At 49.9% G+C, this 21,748-nt stretch overlaps 1 protein-coding gene across 2 annotated transcripts in view; it reads left to right on the plus strand.

Moving 5' to 3' along the window:
- Positions 1 to 3,374: 3,374 nt before the first annotated feature.
- The window catches only part of ARID5B (AT-rich interaction domain 5B), a gene marked incomplete at its 5' end in the record, with an annotated part of 119,858 nt that continues 101,484 nt past the window's right edge, over positions 3,375 to 21,748 (plus strand). Inside the window, 3 exons of one of the 2 annotated variants that reach the window (XM_084264923.1) lie at positions 3,375 to 3,395; positions 3,608 to 3,868; positions 16,675 to 16,900. In XM_084264923.1, the coding sequence (XP_084121049.1) occupies positions 3,375 to 3,395; positions 3,608 to 3,868; positions 16,675 to 16,900 (508 nt within the window). Of the gene's footprint in view, positions 3,396 to 3,577; positions 3,869 to 16,674; positions 16,901 to 21,748 lie in introns of those variants that run through there. The other variant, XM_084264922.1, reaches the window with a different exon arrangement.

A 21,748-nucleotide genomic window follows, 5' to 3' on the forward strand; every position in this document is an offset into this window, starting at 1 on the left:
GTCTGGAGGACAAGTCCTGTGAGGAGCAACTGAGGGACCTGTGGCTTTTTAGCCTGGAGAAAAGGAGGTTGAGGGGAGACCTTATTGCTCTTTACAGCTACCTGCAAGGTGGTTGCAGAAATGTCGGGGTTGGTCTCTTCTTTTGGGTCACAAGCGATAGGACAAGAGCAAATGGCTTGGAATTGCCGCAGGGGAGATTTAGGTCAGATATCAGGAAGAATTTCTGTACTGAAAGGGTTGTCAGGGGTTGGAACAGGCTGCCCAGGGAGGTGGTGGAGTCACCATTTCTGGAGGTATTTAAAAAGCGTGTGTGGATGAAGTGCTGAAGGACATGATCTGGAGGTGGGCTAGGCAGGGTTAGGCTGTGGTTGGACTCGATCTAAATAAAGGGTCTCTTCCAACCCAGGCGACTCTATGATTCTGTGATTCTGCTTGTCCATGCAGCATGCTGGGAGATGGGGGTGATGCACGATGACCTAAGCCACTGTTCCATGCACTGAGCTCCCAGGACTCCATCTCACCTCCAGGTTCTGGGGACAGTCAACGCCAAAGGCCATCCCTGAGCTTATGTCCATACGAGTTATGGCTAACGCCAGAACACAGATGGTGGGATGACCTTAAGTTCGCTTCAGGACCCAGATGTCTACTACTCTGTATGTCTGTGTGTGTATATGTATATAGAAGGGATAGCACATGTGTGTTGCTGCTTGATTCTGTATTGTGGGGAAAAGAGCAGCCCCACCTGCCTGACAGGAAAGGGAACAGGCAACCAAAAACCTGTCCAATATATCCTAACAATCAGTCGTTGGAAGACGGTTCTAGTTGGGTAAGAATTTAAACCCCAGTTAAAGGCGTTGGCGGGTTGGGGGGCGTGGAGCAAAACCAAAGTAGAGTATTGGGGAACTGCAGGTTTTTGGGGCTGGGAGTTCACTAGGAGAGTACTGCTCCTGGTACTGCAGGGGCTTTTGAGGGTCTTGAGGTGTTAGTCCCCCTCGCACTGCCTCCCACACCCACCTGGCCCCAGCGAAACACCTTCCCCAGATGCTCGAGGTGTGCCCGGGGACGTTGGGTGGTAAAGACAAAACCTTTTACAAAGGAAGATGAAGAATTTGGCTTTCCTCCAGAAGACCAAGAAGAAAAGCTGCTCTGCCTGGAGAAGAACCCAGTGGAGCATCCCAGGGGAGCATCCCAGGGGAGCGGATGCCCGGCTGGATGCAAGCACTGACGGAGTCGGGGTGAGGGGTAGCGTGGTGGGATTTCTCCTTATTCCCGCTCACCAAAATCCACCCACCCACCCCAGCCTGCTGCCGGGAGCCCCCTGTGCTCAACGAGGTGTCCGACCGCACCTAGAGCGCCGACGCAGGCCCGCGTGTGACACCCCGCGTCGCCGCAGCCGTTCGGGTCACAAGGCGTGAACCTGGAGGGAGGGGGGATTCGGGGGGGTGTGGGGTGCCTGGCCCCGCAAGCCCCTTTCTTGCCCCAGTGCCCCCAGTAGCTCGGGCCCGGCGGCCCCGCGGGGCACGGTGCGGAGGGCGGGCGCCAGGGGTCGCCCCGGACACGCCGCCGCCGCCCGCACTTGTTGCTGTGCTCAGCGCCGCGCCGTGGCGCGGGGGGCACGCGGGGCTGACGTCACCGCCGGCGTCATTAGTGAGGACTTTTTATTCCTTTATTTATTTATTTGTCTTTCTGCCCGCTCGCTTATAGTCCTGCGTTTATTTATTTATTTCTTTGTTTGTCGCCGGTCGCCGCGGCGGCGGGGGGGCCAGAGCTGTGCGTCCGTCTGCCTCCCGGAGCGGGGCCCGCCGAGGGCTTGGGGTGGGGAGAGGGAAGGGGGAAGCCCCTCTCTCCGCCCCCCAAAAAAATAAAAACAAGAGGAAGAAAGTTCCAGTTTTGGGAAAGGGAGACAGCAGGTCCCCACGGACCCGCTGTGCACCGCTTTCCCCCTCCCCCCCCCCGTCCCCCATCCCCACCTTCCCTCCCCGCTCCGCTAGCGCAGAAAAAGGGGAGAGCACCCTCCTCTACACGCCCCCCGCCCAAACTAAAAAACCCTGACCCGCCTGACAGTGTCCGGGCCGGGTGGGGGCTCTGCGGGCGCGGAAAGCCGCGTACCCGCAGCACTATCTACCTGCGGCGCTGCACCTCTCAGGGACTCGATGGAAACTTTAGGTGCGCGGCCCCGCCAGCGGCTTTTGCGCGGGTGCTGTGCCGGGAGCCGGACCTCGACACGGCTGCTTAACCCCGCAGAGCCGGCGGTGCCCCCCTCCTTCGCAGGGCGGGGGGTTGGGGGGAGATCCGCGGCTTGGGCTCTGCAGCGGCGCCCTGGGGTGCCCGCGCTTAGTTTAGCGCGGGGGCGGCGGAGACTCCACGGGCGCGCAGACCCCCGCGGCTGTCCCCTACCCGCGGCGCCACCGGGCGGGGCGCAGGTGAGAGCCTGCCCCCACCCTTTCCTGCGGGGCGCGTAGCCGCTCCGCCCGCCATCCCGCGCCCCTCCACACCCGCGGAGCTCTCCCACACCCCCCGCGGCGGCGGCATGGCACGTCCCGCTGTGCGCTCCGCGGGCGCGTCTATCCCCACCCCCCCTTCCCCGGTATTATCGCTATTGATATTATTTATTTATATCCCCCCCCCCCCCCCCCCCGCTTCCCTCTTCCTCCCCCGGCCGAGCCGCGTGCCTCCGCGCAGCGCGGCGGCGCATGAATATTGATGTGTTTATATAATCGATAACCCACTTTCCTCCCTTCCCGGGGAAGAACGATAAATACATTGCGGGCGGCCGCCGGGAGGGATCGGGGGAAGGAGGGAGGGTGCGGCCGGACAGCCAGCCGGGTACCCCCTCATCCGCCCCGCTCCGCAGGGCCCGGCGGTGGGAACGCAGCAGCTCCCCCGGGCGCGCGCGGGGCCGAGCAGCGCCCCTCGCGCCGCAGGAAACGGTCTTTATATTAGACATATACGGGCAGGTCCTGTCAGATCCGCAGCGCACCCGCCCGCCCTTTCGGCCCCTTAAAAATCGCCGAGCGGCGCGGGGGGACCCGCCGCCGCCCCGCCGCCCCTTCGCCTCCCCCCGGCCCCCGCCGCCGCCCCGCGGTATTTTTGCCGGGCCGCGGCGGGCGTCGTGTGGCAGGCCGGCGTTGGGAGTCGGCGTCGGCGGGGCGCGGCAAGGAGCCGACGGGACGTCGGGGCAGGGGGCGGGCGTCGGCGGGGGGCGTCGCCGCGCGCGGCGGGGCGAGGGCCGCTGGCGGCGGTGGGGCGGCGCGGGGGCGGCGGCGGCAGGGGGCGGTGGGCGGCGGGGCGCCTTTGCCCTGCCAGGACCTGCCGGGCTCCATTCACGCCAACAAGTTTGGGAGAATGTTGAGTTCAATCGCGCCGGAGCCGCGATGGAGCGCAGCGCACTGCAGGTACCGCGCCGCCCCGCGCCCCGCCCCGCCGCCGCCGCGGAGCCTCCGCGCCGCTGCGCGCCCCTTCCCTTCCTCCCTTCCCCTCCCGTCCCCTCCCCTCCCGTCCCGTCCCGTCCCCTCCCCTCCGCCCGCCCTCCCTCCTCCTGCGCGGCGCTGCGCGGCGCGGCGCGGAGCCGGCGCTGATGCCGCTGCCGTGTTGTTGTTCCCCGCAGTGGGTCGGCGCCCCGTGCGGCTCGCACGGCCCCTACGTCTTCTACAGGGCGTTCCGCTTCCAACGCCGCGGCGGCGGCCGGGCGCGGGTCCTCTCCCTCGGCGACTTCTTCTTCGTGCGGTGCCGCGCGGAGGAGCCCGCCTGCATCGCGGAGCTGCAGCTGCTCTGGGAGGAGCGCACCAGCCGGCAACTTCTCTCCAGCGCCAAACTTTATTTTCTCCCCGAGGACACCCCCCAGGGCAGGACCAGTGACCATGGCGAGGTGGTAAACCCGGTGCCGGCCCCCCCTCCCTTCACCCCACCGGCCCCCCCCCCTCCTCCTCCGCGCCTGTCCCCATCTGCACACCCAGGCTCGGGTACCCCGCTGCCCCCAAATCCTCCCCCCTCCTTCCCCGACCCGCGTCCCCCTTTCTGACCCGCTGTGCGTGGCGGGGCAGCGCGGACGGGCCGCGCCGTCGGGGCGCACCGGTGTGCATTGCCCGGGAACTTGTGCGGGGGAGGGGGGGGGGGGGGTGAAGAAAGAGGAGGCGGTGTCGGGGTGTGGGGCGCCCCCGGCTCGGCGGACAGCCCTGCCCTTCTCCGGCTTCATTACTAGCAACAACCCCCCCCAAACCCGAAGCACACGGAAAAGAGGAGTGGATGTGGGGGGGGATAGAAATCCCTCGGGGGGATTTCGATATTGTTCGGGCAGGTTTTTTTTTTGGGGGGGGGTGTCCATTTTTTTTAGTATTCGCTATGTTTAAGAGGGCGGAAATTACGAAATGGAGGCTGAGGGAGATCAAAAGCGATTGAGCTGGCAGGGACGTGTTGAATAAAGTGATAAATGACAGGTACGGGAATAATACATTCAAATAACTTGCAGATACGCCTGGGCGTATTTCGGAGCCGCTGTGTGCCCGGCGCAAAGACGCTGCTGCGAGCCGGCACCTACCGCCGGCCCCCGCGGAGCCCCGTCGCCGCTCCGCGCCCGCCCCGCACCGCCCGGGATGGGGCCGCGGAGACGCGCAGGTTGCGCCCCCCACTCCCGTCCCCGCCCCGGGCAGCACTCTCCCTCCCCCCTCCCCCCCCCCTCCGCCTCCCCTCCCATCTCCCCGCTCCCTCCCCTTATTTGCTTTTCAAATTTATTGCTTCAGCGCGGTCCGGGGAGGGCGGGGAAGGATGAGGGACCTAGGGAGGGGGTAAAGGATGAGGGACCCAGAGAGGAGCTGCAGGGATGGGGAGGGTCCCCAGAGAGGGGCTGGAAACCAGGCTGCGCGGGGGGGGGGGGTGTGTGCAGCCCACACTAGGTGTTTTCAGGGAACTTCTTTTGGGAGATGGTAGGGGGGCATAGGTACAACGCAGGGTGGCTGTCCGCAGGGTCTGATTTGGGAGGTACGCATGGCTATAGGTGCCAACGCAGCCGTGTACCCCTCTACACATGACGTGTACGCAGTTGAAACGCATTTCAGAGCTGGCTTTGCTCGCTGCCACCTCTTTACTTTAATTTTCTGTGCGTGCCGCTGAGATAAGGGAGCCTTTTCCTAAGAACTGAGAAGGTGACAGTGAGCAATGGATGCTCTGAGATTGCCTGTGGTGACTATTTAAAAACTGTGCCTATGCGTGTCTCGTGTGCGTGTGTGTAAAATGAAAGATATTTGGGAGGGAGGAGGAAAGGGGGGGGCGTGGGGAGGGGGTGTGGGGAAAGGGACACAAATCATTTTAATACGCCTTAATGATCAGCTCATGTTACTGTGGTAGGAACATGAGAGAAAATTAATCCTACCATTACGAGTGAACCGCGGCTCTGGTAGGAGAGTTCTCAGCTGTGTATACCTTCCTTTTATTTATTTTTACATGCAAAACACCGCTGGCAATTAGCCGCGCGGTGATTATACTCGCGCGTTTCGCTGGGGCTTGAGCTGATGTCACTCTGTGTTTTTCAGCCATGCGAAAACAATTTGCGTGTAAGGTGATGGCACGCCTCAAAATCCTGCCAGCGCCCGGCGCATCGTGTAGGCTAATTATGACAAATGTAAAGCAGGTATTAAAAAAAGGAAAAAAAAAAAAAAGAAAAGTTTTCCCAATGCAGTTGTGTTTTACACCCCGGTGATGTCATTTCCCCTCTGGCCTAAGTTAGTCATTCATTAGCAGAGCAGCAGCAGCAGCAGCAGCTCTGAGTGATACTTCTCTGGCAGGGAGCCTACAGAAACCGGCACTGAGAGCCAGGGCCTAGAGAGGGCAACATAACACTCCCGTTAAGGGACGCACTTTGTTTTCGCTTACTCCATTAACTTGTTTATGGGCATCGGGATGGGGTTGTTTGGGTTGTTTTGTTATGTTTTTTTTATTATCCGGTTTTTAATAGTTTGGAACGATCCCAGTTGTGGGCAGCCCAGTGACAGCCATCCAGGGAGTCATCTCCCCCTTTGCCGGCACGTGGGGTTCTCACTGAAGCACCCCACAGCCACACTTCCCGGCATAAATGACACTCGTGTCTGTCCCCCAAAGCGGCAGCAGGGCCGTCTCCGGGGGTCGCAAGGCTTCCTGACTCCCCTGCGGGCTGGGCTCCTTCTGCTCCCAAGTGGGGCACAGCTTTTGGTAGTTGGTGCAGACCTCATTTGGGGTGAAACACCTCATCTTGCATCTGGGGAGGGGGATGAAGGATGTGGTGTTTCAGGATGTGCTGGCAAATCCGTGGTCCCGAGGTGAAAGTGGTCGCTGTCTGGTCAAGTGGTCGAAGTGTGGGCATGGGATTGAGCCCACCAGAGGTTTGGGTGCGGGCGTGAGCAGCTACCTGCGCTGGCAGCGTGGTTAATAGAGGCAGCTCGCTGCCTGTTTTCCATAATAGCAGTGCTGACACTATGACAACATTCAGCTAGTGGCTGCAAGGAGGTATGTAATGCTTCTGCTGCTCAGAGATGTCTGATGGCGTATTTTATCTGATTGCCAAATGTTTGAGCTAATCAGCAGTAAGTGTAAATATAAGGCTTTTTATAGCTAGCCAGATTCATCATCCAGGCTTAAATATAACCCCGGCTGCTGCTAAAACTGGATGTTTCCATGCGCTGTGGCCCAGACCCAGCAAAGGGCTCGAGCCCAGGTGTGCTCCCACCAAGGTACCCCTGCCCTCCTTCTCGAGGCTGAGCATCCCCATAAGCACAGCAGACAAACTCTCCTTCATCCAGCTGGAGATTGCTTCCCAGGAAGTCTTGGGGGACAACAAATGTGGGATGGGGCAGGTCGTGGGCTGCAGGTACCCGTGCTCCTTGCCCCCCGTCCCATGCTCATTGCGTTGCAGAGCGACATGCGTGGAGAGGCTGGGACCAACTCAGCATTGGGTTCAGACCTGTGGCCTTTTTGCCAGAGCAGTGGTGCCGCTGAGGATGCTGTTAGGTGAGCTACAAGAGTTTTGCTCTACTTCACTGAAAACTTTATTGCTGCTGGTAAAACACAGGGGCCCAGGAGTGCTGCCTTCCCCCTGCCTCACTGTCGAGCTCAGAAGCTGTGGCAGGTGCAGCACTGGTTGGAGAGTGGGAGCAGCCTTCTCCCCTTTCCCTCCAGTGAGGGGAAAAGTGGCTGTCCTTCCTTTCTGGGGATAAGGGGTGGGGAGGGAAAGCGGGGCACCATCTCATTGGGAAAGCATCTGTTTTGCCAGAGGAAATTGCCACCTTGCCCTGGTTTTCTTGGCTGCTTTGGGGCCAGTGTGGCCCCCCCAATCACAGTAAGGGGAGACCTCAGTGAGGGCAGGTGCCTTGTGTGGGGCTCAGTGCCTGGGGGGCTGCGAAGGTCTGGAGGGAGTGGCTGGAAGAGCACAGTGTTGCACCTCAAACATGAGGCATGTGGAAAGCAGCCCAACCCCCCAGCTTTTCCAGTGCAATGAGCAGTGAATGCCCATCCCAGTCCCCAAGCCCCTGGACCCATGGTGCTCAGGGGAGTGGGGCAGGGAGCTGAGCCCCAAAGTCCTGAGGCCCACAGGGTCCTGGCTGAATCCTCCTCTGGCTCATTTCCTCCAAGGGCTGGAGTGGGGCTGCGGAATGAGTGACCTTTGCAGAAGCAGTTCTGGAGCAAAAACCGCTTGTTAGTGCCTTGTATTTCCCTGTTTTTAAAGGTGTTGGCATTAATTAGGCCAGGCTTAAAAACATGTATCAAAGCCGGTGCTCGTTAAGTCTAGGGGATGGTATTTGACGTGAAGTGTACAATTTCTTAAAAAAGCCCATCCCCAAACAAGCAATTAACTTACTTTGCACGATGTGACATTCCCCGCGCTGCCCAATGTTGTGGTGCCGAAGCTGGACCGCGTCTGTCAGGGGGGTATCTATCTGCCTCTGGCTCATTCATCAGGAGCAAAGTTTACTACTAACTCCTGTTGATTTAGTCTCTTCTCCCAGACTGAGGGATCTGATGCAATGCTTTTCGCCATGCAAATAATCCTTACTCATGCAAGTAATTTACAAGAGCAAGCATTGCTCACACAGAGGAGAGAGCTAGTTTCCTGTAATTATTTACCTAGCAGTATTTTGCATTTTCAGACTAATTGGGGGAGAGGGGAAAAAAATAATAGAGAAGGTGCTCCCTAAATGTATGTCATTTGCAGAAAAAGATTCTTCCAGAACGTTAAAATAGGTGACGAGTTCACTCTGTCTTCATTTCGGGACAGGCACTTGCAGCATCCCTCGAAAGCCTGTCACCTTTCCGAGGGGCTGTCTGCGTGCAGAAGTCTGTGTGTACAGGGAGCATAGGCAGGCCCAAGGGCTGGTTATTGTGCCACTGGTGATTTATGGCCACCCCCTTGAAAAACATGCTTTTCCCCTTGTGCAGAAATAGATAATCCATTATTATTTTGGAGAGCCGTAGGAAGCTGTACGCTCTCACTTGAAATGGGCATGGACACCCCCCCCTCCACCTCGGTTCAGTCTCCATGGTGTGTGCCTCCCACTCATATCTATCAACACCGGTAATGACAACGCATTTCAAACACACTGATTGTGATGATTAAAGGGTATTTAAAAAAAAAAACAACAACCCAACAAATAAAAAAATCACCCTTAATAGCGCCAGTCTCCAATGTACACTTATTGGAATTAACTCGGCTTTGTAAACTGGGCGCGCTGTGATAGCAGCGTTAGGGAAACGGCATTCGGCGTAAAATATTGTGGGGCTTTGGTGGGTGGTCTTTTTCTTTGGTAATTGCATATCCAGCCTGTGTATTTTTATCTCTCCCGCCGCCAGTAGCATATGCTGGCAAAGGAAAGAGAGGGCAACGGTATTACTCAGCGAGGAGCCACATGTTGCTAGCCATTAGCCAGCAATCTGGCGTATCTGGTCACTTTAGGCAGATTCCTCCTTCTTTCTTTTTTTTCCCCCTTTTTCTATTTCCCCCTCCACCCCCTTTGCCTCTGCTTCCCGGTGCATTCAGACTGTAAAATACACCCACCACTCTCCAGAGTTGCTGTTCCCAGTCTGATCAGTGGCACTAAACATTAAACTCTTGTCTTAGGAGAATAATAGGCCTCACATGGTACACCCTCAAGCATGTTGAGATACTGTGCAGGCTGGAAAATAAAAATGTTCTAATTGTGTCTTTTAAATAAGCATAGAAGTGAATTAATTAGACTATATTTTGTCTTTAGTTGCTTAGTTACACAATAGTATTCCTAAGCACAAGTAAGATAAATTGGCTCTTTTTGTGCCGTTTGTCCCTTAATCATAATTACTGTATTGCTCAGGAGAGTAACGCACACATAGATTTTTGCATTTTTAATAATATTCAAACAATATGCGAATGATGCAGAAAGTATGTTCTGATTCGAGCTCTTATATGCATTTATTCGGGAAGAAGTTCTGCTGCCGTGGGAGCAGTATTTGCATTAGTTGCTCAGAGATGTAGTTCTGGGAAATACATAATTGAAATATTCTTGCAGTGCTCGTTCTGGCCCTTTCATTCGCATTCAAAATAACAATGCCTTCAGTCCCCCAACAGTCATCCACTCCTGATTTAAGAGCTTCTCTCTTTGCGTGTGTGTCTGTGTCTCTGTGTGTGTGTGTGTGTGCACGCGGCATGGGTTCGCACCCAGCATTAACCCTGCAGAGGCTCACCGCTCATGTGATTCATTGTGTCATATCAACTTGAGTTTTTCTTTCTTTTTTCTTTTTGGAGCTCAAAAATGCAGTCGGGAGGTCGGATGAACATCAGCGTTTTATGGCATTAATCCAATGACCTTAATGCTTGGCAGGCATCCCATGTTTCTGCGCGAAGGTGCCGGGGTTATAGATAATCAAAGAGTTTGATTTTAATTTTCTGGATATTTTAATCTTTCTTTGCAAAGTGTGGCTTCGGGTTTGAGGAGGGGGGGGGGTTTGGGGTTGCTCCCGGGGGCCAGAACTTTTAATTTCTTCCCCCGGTTGTTGAATGTTTGCTGCTGATGATGGGCAGATTGATACAGATACGGAACAACGGAAGGTTCTGACAAGAAACCCCCTAGACATGCTCAGTGGATGTATGTGAAAATAGGCTCCATTGTTCTGCTGTATGAAAAGCAAGTAAATTATTTACAGATATTTGCTAATTAAAGCACGTATTTTTTTACTAGCATAATAGTACACAGTATGACAAAAGACAAAAGAATAAGCTTGCATAATTTAAACCTGCTAATGCAATGTACTCCTTGTTAAGAAAAAATATAATTATGTAATCTATGAGGAAAGCTTTTCGTACTGTAACTGTAGTAGGCAAAATTAGGAATGAATTGCTTGTCAACTTGCTTAAGCTAAAACAACTCTTCGAGATCCATGAGCTATCTGACGGGAAAACATTTTGACTGAAGCCTATTTTCTCTTTGGTCAGAACTTCTATCTGCGATGACAGATATAAATCCAATTTGAACCTCAGCTCGGGAGTAGGAGGGAGGGAAAAAAAACCCGAACCAAACCCACCCCAGAAACGAAGGAGGAGGCTAGCAGTAGAAATATCAAGTCTGGCTGCTCACAGCCATCCCTCTGTACACTCATCTCCACCCCACTTCTGGCCCAGACATACCAGTATCCCACAAAGCATCCTACAAAAATGGCGGCACTGCCCTGCCCTGGGACATTTCACCTGTCACACTACGGAAGGACCGACCCACGTGCAAAAAGGTGCTCACTGAGAGAAAGTGAATGCCACAGGACTTGATGTGCTTCACCTCTGTCCTTGGGCTCTTCTTTTGGATTTTTCACAGACCTTTTCACAGAATCGTAGGAGTTGGAAGGGCCCTCCAGAGATCATCGAGTCCAACCCCCCTGCCAAAGCAGGGTCAGTAGGACAGGTCACACAGGTTAGCATCCAGACGGGGCCTGAGTACCTCCAGAGAAGGAGACTCCACACCCCTCTGGGCAGCCTGTCCCAGGGCTCTGTCATCCTTACTGGGAAGAAGTTCTTCCACAAATTGGTGTGGAACTTCCTGTGCTCCAACTTGAGGCCACTGCCCCTTGTCCTGTCCCCACAGGCCACTGAGAAGAGGCTGGACATTTTCACCTGTACCCCACACTTGAGGTATTTACAACTGTTGATCATATCACTCAGTCTTTTCTCAAGGCTGAGCAGCCCCAGGTCACTCAGCCTTTCTCAGAGGACATGCTCCAGGCCCGTGATCATCTTTGTAGCCCTCAACTGGTCTCTCTCCAGGAGAAACCTGTCTTTTTTGTACCTGGGAGCACAGAACTGGGCACAATACACCAGGTGGGGCCTGACCAGGGCAGAGAAGAGGGGAAGGATCCCTTCGTTTGACCCACTGGCCACGGTCTTTTTAATGCCCCCCAGGATCCCCTTGGCCTTCTTGGCCTCTGGGGCACACTGCTGGCTCATGGCCAGCCTGTTGCCCATCAGGACTCCCAGGTCCTTCTCGGCAGAGCTCCTCTCCAACAGGTCACCCCCAGCCTGTACTGATACACGCAGTTATTCCTTCCCAGGTGCAAGACTGGGAAGTTTTGGACCCCGGCAAACAGGATGAACCTGCTGGGACCTAGCATTCTCTTGTCAGTGCTTCAGACAACTAGGTGCAGCTGGGCTGAGGCAGAAGAGATAGCTGGCAGACTGGGGGAATACCTGTCACTTGAATTTAATGAGATCATTACAGTCCTTTAAAGTAATTAGCAAAGGATTAACAGATGAAAGGTTCTACCTTGGCCTCTTTAAAAGACTCCCAGTAGCAGCCAAGGTCCTGGGATCTGTGTGTGTGTGTGTGTTTCCACTCTCCAGGCTGTCCCAGGGGGATCAGGGCTGGAGAGTGGCAGTCTCTGCAGGGCCCTGCATGCAGGTATCTCTGGGGAGTGTTGTGGGGCTGGACCCCAGTGGTCAGTTCCACTCAGGTAAATGTATTACTACAGGAGAGCTGCTTATTGGAAATAAGGCCCCTCCCTCCTTCCTTCCTTTCTCCATCTCTGTAACGTGGACTTCTGCTCCTCAAAGGTTTCTAGAGTAGGGAACTTGTTTCCTGGGGAGTGAATTGCATTACTGTGCAAGGTGCAGGAAGGTGCTTTTAACCTAAATTGAAAAAAAAAAAAAACAACCCACCCCAAAACCAGGGGAGGTAAAAAAAAGTCTGGAATAGGAGAGGCCTTTACCCAAATGAAATATTAGCAGTTCTGTTGTCTTCCGTGAATGCAGGCCCACAAGAGTCGTGCTGTATTTTTTGCTTCTGTGGATAAATGTGTTTTCATCGGCAATGTACTGGGTTGTAAAATATGCATCCCCAGCTATCTACAGTTCCGAAGGTCGTGGAAAAAAAGCTTGAAGATGTTTTCTAATGCAAATTGTACCGATCAGATAAATGACACACGGTGTCTCTGGTAATTATCGGCAAGAGTTTTTACAGTACGTCTCCTGTTTCTCTCTAGGCCACATATTTGATGTTAGGAGACAGCCAAGCAGGTGTTCGACTCGCTTGTGCCCTCCAGAATTCCTTAAATGACCTCTAGAAGCACTGGAGTGAAAACAGTCTCAGCATGTCAAAATGTTGAGATATCTCAGTCACCGTAATTCTTTTAAGGCTGCCTCAGTGTCTCTGAAAAATAAATCTTTTCTAGTTATTGGCAATGAGTGCGGAGTCGTGACGTACCACGTGTGGGTGCGCAATCAATATCTATGACCTCCCTGTTCTGCCCAGTGACTCCCTGCCTTGTAGGAGTTAATATTTCTTTTAAAAAAATAATTGTCTGCTTTTAAACTATTCTAACTACCTGACCTCTTTCCCCGAATGTAAGTATTTCAACCATCTGCTGAGTCAGGCAATATAGCATTCGGTGCTTTCAGGAGGCTGTGATGGTTGCTTAGACAACAGTGACATAATATTTAAGCATAACGGCTCTCAAGAAGATACTGTCCCCTTCTCCCTAGATGACTTCTCTGAAAATGCAAATTTGATAACGCTCATAAAAAAAATACAACTAGAGAGGGATGAGAAGGGCTTGTATCACCATCTTTCTTAACCACCTCCCCATTTCCCACTAGATAGGTGAAAGTATCATGAGTTGCTCAGGAGTCTCTTAAGATGTGTGAAAATTATAGGCTGACTAGATACCCGCTTTTGTAGAAACAGAAGGAAAAGGGCCTCTTCATATAGTCAGTACTTACTTCAAGATTAAGGCAACTTTGCAGCTGGGAGAATTGTTGCCCATGGTCAATCAGCATCCCAAAAGGGGTGTATCCAAGAGAAATCTTACTCCCAAGCAGAACTAAGCTGGCTGATTCCTCCTGTGAACCTCATCTTGCCATAGCGGGAGTGGGGGGAATTGCAGTTTAAGACTTAACCATGCAATGGAGATTTCATAAATGTATCACTTTAGAGCACAGCTAATACACAATGAGTTCATTTTCATATAGATGTATGTATATGCAATGTGGGTGGCTTTTCATGTTTACACAGAGATATAATTATGAATGACATGAAGGTTATACAGCAGATGTCTTTAATCTTCTAACGATTTGCTAGTCATGTGTCACCGTGTACCTGGTTTTTATTTATTCCATGTCTCTATTCCTTTGTCATGTCGTTGAAAGAATTTCTCTAGGAGAGCTGTGGCAGTAGGTGTGCAGCAGTTGATGTCTAATGGTGACGGGGGTTCCTTCAGCTGGCAGGTCCCAAAGCAAATTCTGTCATGATACAGAGCTGTGAGACACTCTTGCCTAAAAAGAGAAGGAAGAAGGATCCTTTTGTGACTCTGCTGCTCAAAAAAAAAACCAACCCCGACCTAAAAACCCAACCCAAACCCCCCACAAATCCTAGTTCGGTTCTGAGCACTTGGAAAGGTTGCTTAGGGGTGTGTGAAAGTTTGGTAAAACTCATCAAAATCCCAGAGCTGCCAAAATAGTTGGGTGACCTGCTTCTTTTGGGGTGCATTAGCAGCAGTGGAACTGCAGCAGGTGTGAGATGAGCTGCTTGCTGACACTGGTGAGGTGGGTGCTGCCATGGCTTAGCGGTGGCACGAGGCCTAGCCTCGCCGCGATGAGCATGAGGTCTGTGGGCAGCAGCCCTCTAGGGCAGTACCACCTGATTTGAGTGCCATCCTGTCACCCTTAGGGACCTGGCTGACACGGGAGTGATAGGCACAGCGTGTCCCTGGGGATTCAGCTGCTGTTGGGGTGATGGGCTGGCCCTGACAAGGGCCCTGGCACTGCCTGCATGGCGGGCATCAGCACACAACCCCAGTCATGGTGCAGGGACAGGCTGAGTTTCTGTTATTCATGCAGTCTGCTGTGTGCTCAGCCACCCCAGGGTGCTGTGCTGGGTGGCCCTTTACGCCATGCCAGCTGTATTTCAAGCCCCAATGCCATTTCATGATGAGGTGTGGTTAGTGCGCCATGGCCTTTCCTTTCTGGGCGCGGGGGTGCCAAACCCTACATGTCTTCATGGCCATGCTGCTGCCACAGAAAGTGTGTGAGTGGGGTGTGTTCTCCCCTGCCCATGAAAGCCACCTCTCCCCCTGCCTCTCCAGTTCCCCCTCTGTGGCAGCCTGGCCACAGACAGCAAGTGCAGAGGCATGGCTTAGATCCTGGTTACAGTAGAACTTCCTTTTTTTTTCCACCCTCTCCTCTTTTTTTTTCTTCCCCCCCTTTTTTTTCTCATGTGTACACATGTTCGTGTGTGTGAAGGTTGTATTCTCAAAAACAAGTTTATTCATTGATGATGTAATAGTGATTGTACTTTTCTTTTGGTTAATAAATTGTCTGCTCAGCTTACTTTGTATGCTAGCCAAAATTAGTCATACCAGTTCTTGGAAAGGATATGAAGAAACTAGTAATTGAAATCATAATCATTTGATCATGAGAGCTATTTAGAAAATAATATTTTATCCAAAAACATGTCTGATCTCCGAGTCAGGTTTTTTATTTTAACTGCTGTGAAATAGACTTCTCTAGTGTTAAGTATTAGAAATTGTGTAGTAGCTGGTGATAGTATTCAACCTTCTAGAAAAGGACTTCACCCAGAAACTGCTGAGACTGTCTGCAGGCAGGCTGATATTTTTTATTATTATTTTTTTCCATCCTGACATTTAATAATCACTATGTAATAGCTATAAAAGGCATAGCAACTACAGCTTTTTTTATTTTGAGTGCATGGTGTAATGAAATTGGGTGAAACCATCCATTGAAATTGTACTTTGTAGCACCCGACGCTTGTTTAGAAAGTATTGACATTTGTCATAAACAGAGATTTAAGACATGACCGTTATTGTTTGTTGTTCACCGGAGGCTCTTACGCTGTGCGACGATAAAGGAAAGGGTTTTTATTGCAAGCTTGCTTAGCGTGTAAGCATGCCATTCATTTCTGGCCAAATATTTGTTATTGCACTAAATGTAATGAAGGTACCCACTTATAAACCAGGTTTTTTCTTCCCCCGCCCCCCATATCAAGCAGTATTTTATTTCCTGAGGAATGTATTCTGTAGGGGGAAAAAACAAATGCAGAAAGACTCAATCATGCTTTTCTCTTTGTTTCATAACTCAAAGAATTTTCCCCCCTTTTGCAAATACTTGCGTTTATTTGAGAGGAAAAAAATGATTCTGGCTTATTTATTTCAAAATCTTGTAACCTTATTTAGCGCTAGAAATGTGCTGTGTACAAGGTGTGGTGTGCAGCCAACTCTCATTAAAATATAAATTATTTCTGCTGTTCTAACTTAAAAAAAAAAAACCAACCGTGGAGTGTATCTCACTGGATACATGTATATGTTTGTTTATTTTTTTGAGGCTTTTTTGAGCTCTTGCTGACTGGAGTCAGCTCTAATACATTCTGCTTATTCATCGTGACTGAGAAGAGTTGATTGTTTCCTGGAAGGATAAAATTAAGCAATTAGAACTGTTTAATTTGAGTATATGTTCTGGAGGCTAAACTAAGTTTAAGTGCTTTTCTTAGAATGTATGTTTAAGGAGGAGGGGGGGGAAAAACCCCTACAGTTCTGATCTTGAAAAAGGTTTTAAGAAACATGAGAACGTGCAAGCTTCTTTTGGTGGTGGGAAGCACATAACATTTATATAGTATTTCTTTTGGGATTACATCACAGGTTTTATTTAATTTTTTTAGGACAAAAGTTAAATTCAATATTTGTGCATAAGCCAAGGGAAAATGTACCATAAACACAGGAATTTTCTGGTGAGTCAGAGTTCCAAGAATCAGAGATTTACTTAGTCCATTTATTTCAGGACTAGCTATAACCATTAGTCATCCAGCCATGAATTTTTACATTTGCAGCTAATTGCACCTAAAAAACAAACTTTCCCTCGAGGCTTTGGGTTATAGAATGTGATTTGGCAACCTGCACTTTGAATGTCTTTTAGGATCATTGCCCTGGTCCTAGAAATTGTCTTTAGATCTCATGTGTTTTGTTTCGAGCAAACAACTAATATTTCCACTTAGTCAATGGGAGGAATAAATGAAGTACTGGCTCCTCTGTATTACAGACAAATCAATCTGACAGCGAGATGGGGTTGGGGTGTTGTTTTTCCTCCCCAATAGCTGGGGCTGGAGGAAGAGGGGCAGTGTTGAGGGTTTATCAGTCAATCATGGAGCCCTGCATTGACATGTTGCATTGTCCTTTGACTGCTCCTTGCAGGATGAAGTTATTGCTGTTTCAGAGAAGGTTACTGTGAAGCTTGAGGACTTGGCAAAATGGGCACAGTCCGACTTCTCCAAGTGGAAGTGTGGTTTCCGGGCTGAGCCCGTCAAGCCGATGGATGTGGGGAAGAATGGACAGAAGGAGGCCTTGATGAGATACAGACAATCCACGCTCAACAGCGGCTTGAACTTCAAAGACATCCTGAAGGAAAAGGCTGACCTTGGTGAGTATCCCTTACTTTCTCCCGTGGGAAAGGGTCTATGAGTGAGCATAGGTGGATGAGCCCAATCCTGCTGAGCCATTGCTGATTCCAGAAAGTATGTCTGTGCTTCAGGTGCAGGTGAGATATCTGAGTGTGATGGGTGGTGGTGATCTCATCACAGGCTCCTTTAAGATTGGTGCGGGATAGCTCTGTGGGGTAACTTTTCCACAGACATGTACCTGAGCACTAGTCTCAAACCCTGAAAATGCACACACCAGTAATTGCTAAGGGCTCTCGAGCCCTGGGCATCAGCTCAGAGCTGTGTGTTGTGGGCACAGGAGCCTAAGACATGTTCCCAAGGTCACATCTGATGGGCAGGATTGAGCCAAAGGCCTTTCCCTTCTGACATCCTGTATTCACAAAGTGCGGGATTGTCACCTGCTTTTGGTGTTTGTCCTGTCTTCCTAAGGTGAACTTTGTGTCCTGTTTGGAAGGGGGATAGATTCCCCTGATAGAGCTTTCTATAATGTTTCCAAGTGCATCTTGATACTACAGGAGATGGTAGCTCTGCTTCCTTGCATGGCTGTGGACAGGATGGCAACTCTGAGGCTGCTTTGGTACCTCACAGACACTAACTTACTCCTTACAGATCTGTGGTGGGGGCCCAGGGGTTCAAGGGAGATGAGCATCCTTTAGCGAACATGCCTGTTTGTGGTATTAGGGCCTTGTATTCATAACAGCTGTCAGAGGCAGCATTTTGAAGTGCATCCCAGGGATGTTTCTTTGTTGTATCAAGCTTTTAATAAATGTTCCAAGCTTGAAGGGCATCAAATTTAGGTCATAATGGGTGGAAAGGTAAGAAATTAAAAGCTAAGGCTGATGCGTGCAAGGAAATGCTTTTGTATCTACATGAACAGAAGACATGGGGCCAAGTTGGGTTTTATAATGGCATGACTCTCTTGGCATTGAAGCCAGGTTGCACTAAGCAGAAGATGGTGTCTTGAAGGATTTATCTTCTGCATCTCGTATTTTCTGATCTTATCAAAGGGTAAAGTGATTTTTGTCAATCTCACGTTTCAACATTTGATACGTAGGTTGGAAGATTAAAGGATGATTGGAAGTTGATATGATGTTTTCATTACATCTTTGGGGGGAGGAAAAAAAAAGCAATTTTTTTCTCTTTGCGTTTGTGTGTGGTTTCTTCTGGTTCATAATTACATGCAGCAATTTTCTCTGCTATTGCCCTGGCATCATCTTTACTCTCTACATTTATTTGCATTTGTTTGTTGTGTCAAAAGAATCTTAATGTTTTTCAGACAGAAGTCTTGTGTGTGAATGTTTTCGTATTTTTGTTTTTAACAAACAAAAAAACCCCTTGTGGTAAGTTATGAAATTGCTATTATCCACTCTAGGAGCCAAAGGAAAATTATCTTTAAGCCTGAAGCTTTTGAAAGTAGAGGTTATACTGAAAACACTTACGGAATGCAGGCTATATGGTATAATTTTGATAACCCGCATTCTGATGTTGCTTGTTTTCAGTCGGTGGCTCTGACTCTATTGTTGGGTCCCTTTTTTTCCTCTCCAGTAGAAAAGGGTATTTTGGTTAGTGTTTGGTTATGATCACCTCTTTTGTTTGTTGTGACTGGTTGCTGGGAGTGAAACCAAAGGTTCAAGAAGACCTATAGCTGGTTAGGCTTGCTGATACAGACAGTGGATCTTACCTATGAAAGGCAGTCAAAGAAATTCCTGAAATCCAGTACTAAGATTACTTTTTACTCTTTGAAAAAACCCACAACTTTCTCACAGATGCGGGAAGCAAACGATGCTTGAACTCAGAACAGTGGTTGCTTGTGACACAGCCCAATTTGGTTGGGGTCTGTAGGCAACCCATGAGCTCCAGTGTTTGGCTTAGCTATGGGGTGAAGGCTTAATACCTGCCAGGTGAATAAGATTTCCTTCTCATTCTGAGCAGTTGGTCAAGGTTGACATCATGCTCTGGGAATCGTCATATCCCGAGCGGCAGGCAAAGGTGGTAGCATAGTGTGTGGTGTCCAAGGTGCAGAGAGATGAGCTACTGGTGGTGTATCTTCTCCATCTTCTCAAAGTGTTGGCTTTAGTGCCTGTTAGGGTATTTGCCCACAGACCTCTGCCAATACTCAGCATCTTGCCAACAGAACGACTCTTAGCCACGGCGATCAAAGATGTACTAGCAGTAACCTCTGCAGTAGGCCTCCAGCACTGTGGAATGGGGTGGTTTTTCCTCTTAACTGAGGGCTGTAAGCAGTGAGGCAGCATGGTGTGCTCTCATGTAAAGGTCCCTCGGGTGAGAGCATCAGCGCAGCTATGTGAGCGAGGTTGATTAGCCCTAACAGAGAGGTGATTGTCAGTGCATCCTCCGCTTCCCACCACTTGAGTTTGAAGGGAAGAAATCTCTTCTTATGCTAGTCTGGCTGGCCATGCACAAGTCTGCTGGTGATGCCCACGTTTAACCATGGCTGTAGATGAGGTTGCTGAACCAGGTGTTGTAAAAGCCTAGATAAACAGGATGATCTCCTGGACCCCCTTTTCTTTTTACCCCCATGAAAGGGCATGTTTCCATTACAGAAAAATCCCATAAAAGTGAGTAGATTGTGAAATCTCTCCCACTCCTTTTTGAAGGTAGAAGGTAATAGGAAATCATATACCTACCAAAGACCTCAAAAAAAACCCCAATGTTACAGAAGAAACAAGATTAGTTTTCACTGGCTCCCCAGGAGTGGCAAAGGGTGGAAAAACCTGGATGAAATGAAAACATGGCTGATGGAGAACCACAGAGGTGGCACTGTGCAAACACACTTAAACACATTGCTGTTGGGAGCAGGGCAGCCTTAAACAATAACGGGGCGAAGCGAGCAGCCTAAACCCTGTGCTCTGTGGCATTCGCTTTGCCAAAACTAAGGCAGCACCTGGTTAATCCACAACCTGGGAGAAACCGTGCACCTATAATTAAAAGTTGACCTTAATACAAATTCAGAAGTACTCTCTCCTTTTTTTGTTGGGGTTTTTTCCATCTTCTTTCTCCTTTTTTTTTTTTGCTTCCCCCCTCTTGTCTCTCTTTTCTTCTTCTATCTTTTTTCTCTTTTTCTTTTCTCTTTGCTTCTATTTTCTGCAGAAACTGCATTAGGGGCTCCCTCCCCCTCCTGTAAAATGCCATTGTTTTTATCACTAGTGAATTATGCAGAACTTTTCCTTAGGACTGTATTAAATAAAAGATCTAGCAATGGTATATTTTTTGTGTGAGCTTCAAGATTTCGGCCTGAAAAATTATTTTGAAGAATTATTTCTTTTGCCTCCTGAGGTATTTATGTTGTACATTCTGTGCCTTTCTACAAATATGTCAATATTGAATGCTAGCAGTTTATGTCTTAAGACTATTTATGGGTTTCTGAATATTTCTTTCTAATGTTGCAGGGGGAAAGAAAGGAATAACAACAATGCAGCATATAAAAATAGAGTTGCTCAGGAATGTATTATTCATAATGAACACGAGAACCTGTTTTTCCAGAAGAATTGGTCTGATTAAATCATTCACTAGTAAGGCCGCTAGTTATTTATATTTTGTCTTTAGAATTATTTAGGGGATTTTTCTCAGTAACAAATGGACTTGTGCACCCATATCTGGTAAACCAGGGGGAAGTCGCCAAATGAGGAATTACTTCATTTTGCAAAATTTTTAGGGGCCGAGCAATGTAAAACGTCAGTTAAATACAGCAAAGTTGCATATTTGTATTCCTTGTGCTATAGTTCGGGGGGGCAGGAGGGCAAAAGAAATTCAAATTATTTTATATAACACTGCTTCTTACAGACTTCCTTTAAGTGAAGTATGAAAGCTGCAGTGTAAGCTTTATTGGCCTATAAATATGTCATTATAGTTGGACTACATTTATATGCTTTGGATTGTTGTTTAAGCCAAGAAAATATGTCTTTACAGGTTGACTTTTTATTGAAACCCTTTGAGGCATACAACAGAATGTATTTTAGGCCAAGGTTATTAAAACAGCATTTTCATTTTTGCAGCAGACTCATTGTCAATTATGCTGCCACAAACTGTCTGTGGATAGGCAGTTATGAATGGTTTCATCTCTAAATGTGTCTTTAGAAAAAGAAATAAAAGATAGAGGAGTCAGAGCTGAAATTGAGAGGAGAGGCTGGGGGGGGGAATGACTGAATTTAGTGCTCACTAGCTACATTTGGTTTGGGTTTGGCTGGGCTGCAGTTCTGCCTCAGTTTAGCCGAGGCACGAATGAGCCCTGTGCCAGGTCAGAGAGGTTGGGAACTGCTGCTGCGTTGGCCGGGCAATCGCCACCCCTCTGGCTCATGAGTGTCACAGCAGAGCTCTAAGTTTGGTCCCCAAACTGTCACTGCTGCTTGTCTTACCTTTGTCATGCCAAAATTGGTGGGTGAGGCTGCTGTGCTGTGGGCACTCCTGTTCCTGCATGGATGGCATTAGTGACAGGGATGAGCAAGTTCTGGTGTGTGGCTGAAGGTGGGGAGGATGCTGCAGTTTATTGCTTGTTTCTTTGGATCTGGTGAGAGGGAACCCAAAGAGAATTTATCAGTTGGTCCTGTCTTTCCTTCCATGCAGCCCTGTGTTTTGCAGTGTAGAGTCTGGATTGGTGATCTTGGTGAAATCCAAGAAAATCGAGTATTGCTACTAGCTGAGGCTTATATTTTAGCAGTTGTCCCTTCCTGCTCCATAGGTGGCTTTCCAGTAGTTGTTTCCTACTTCGCTCTTTCCAGCACCCCAGCAGAGCTTGCTGGCAGGGGCAGCCGCAGGACTGGCTCACTCTCCTGCCCTTCTCTCTTTCACCAGTCTCGTGATTTGCATCC

This window comes from Gallinula chloropus, assembly GCF_964237585.1.
Source record: "Gallinula chloropus genome assembly, chromosome: 5".
NCBI classification, from domain to species: domain Eukaryota; kingdom Metazoa; phylum Chordata; class Aves; order Gruiformes; family Rallidae; genus Gallinula; species Gallinula chloropus.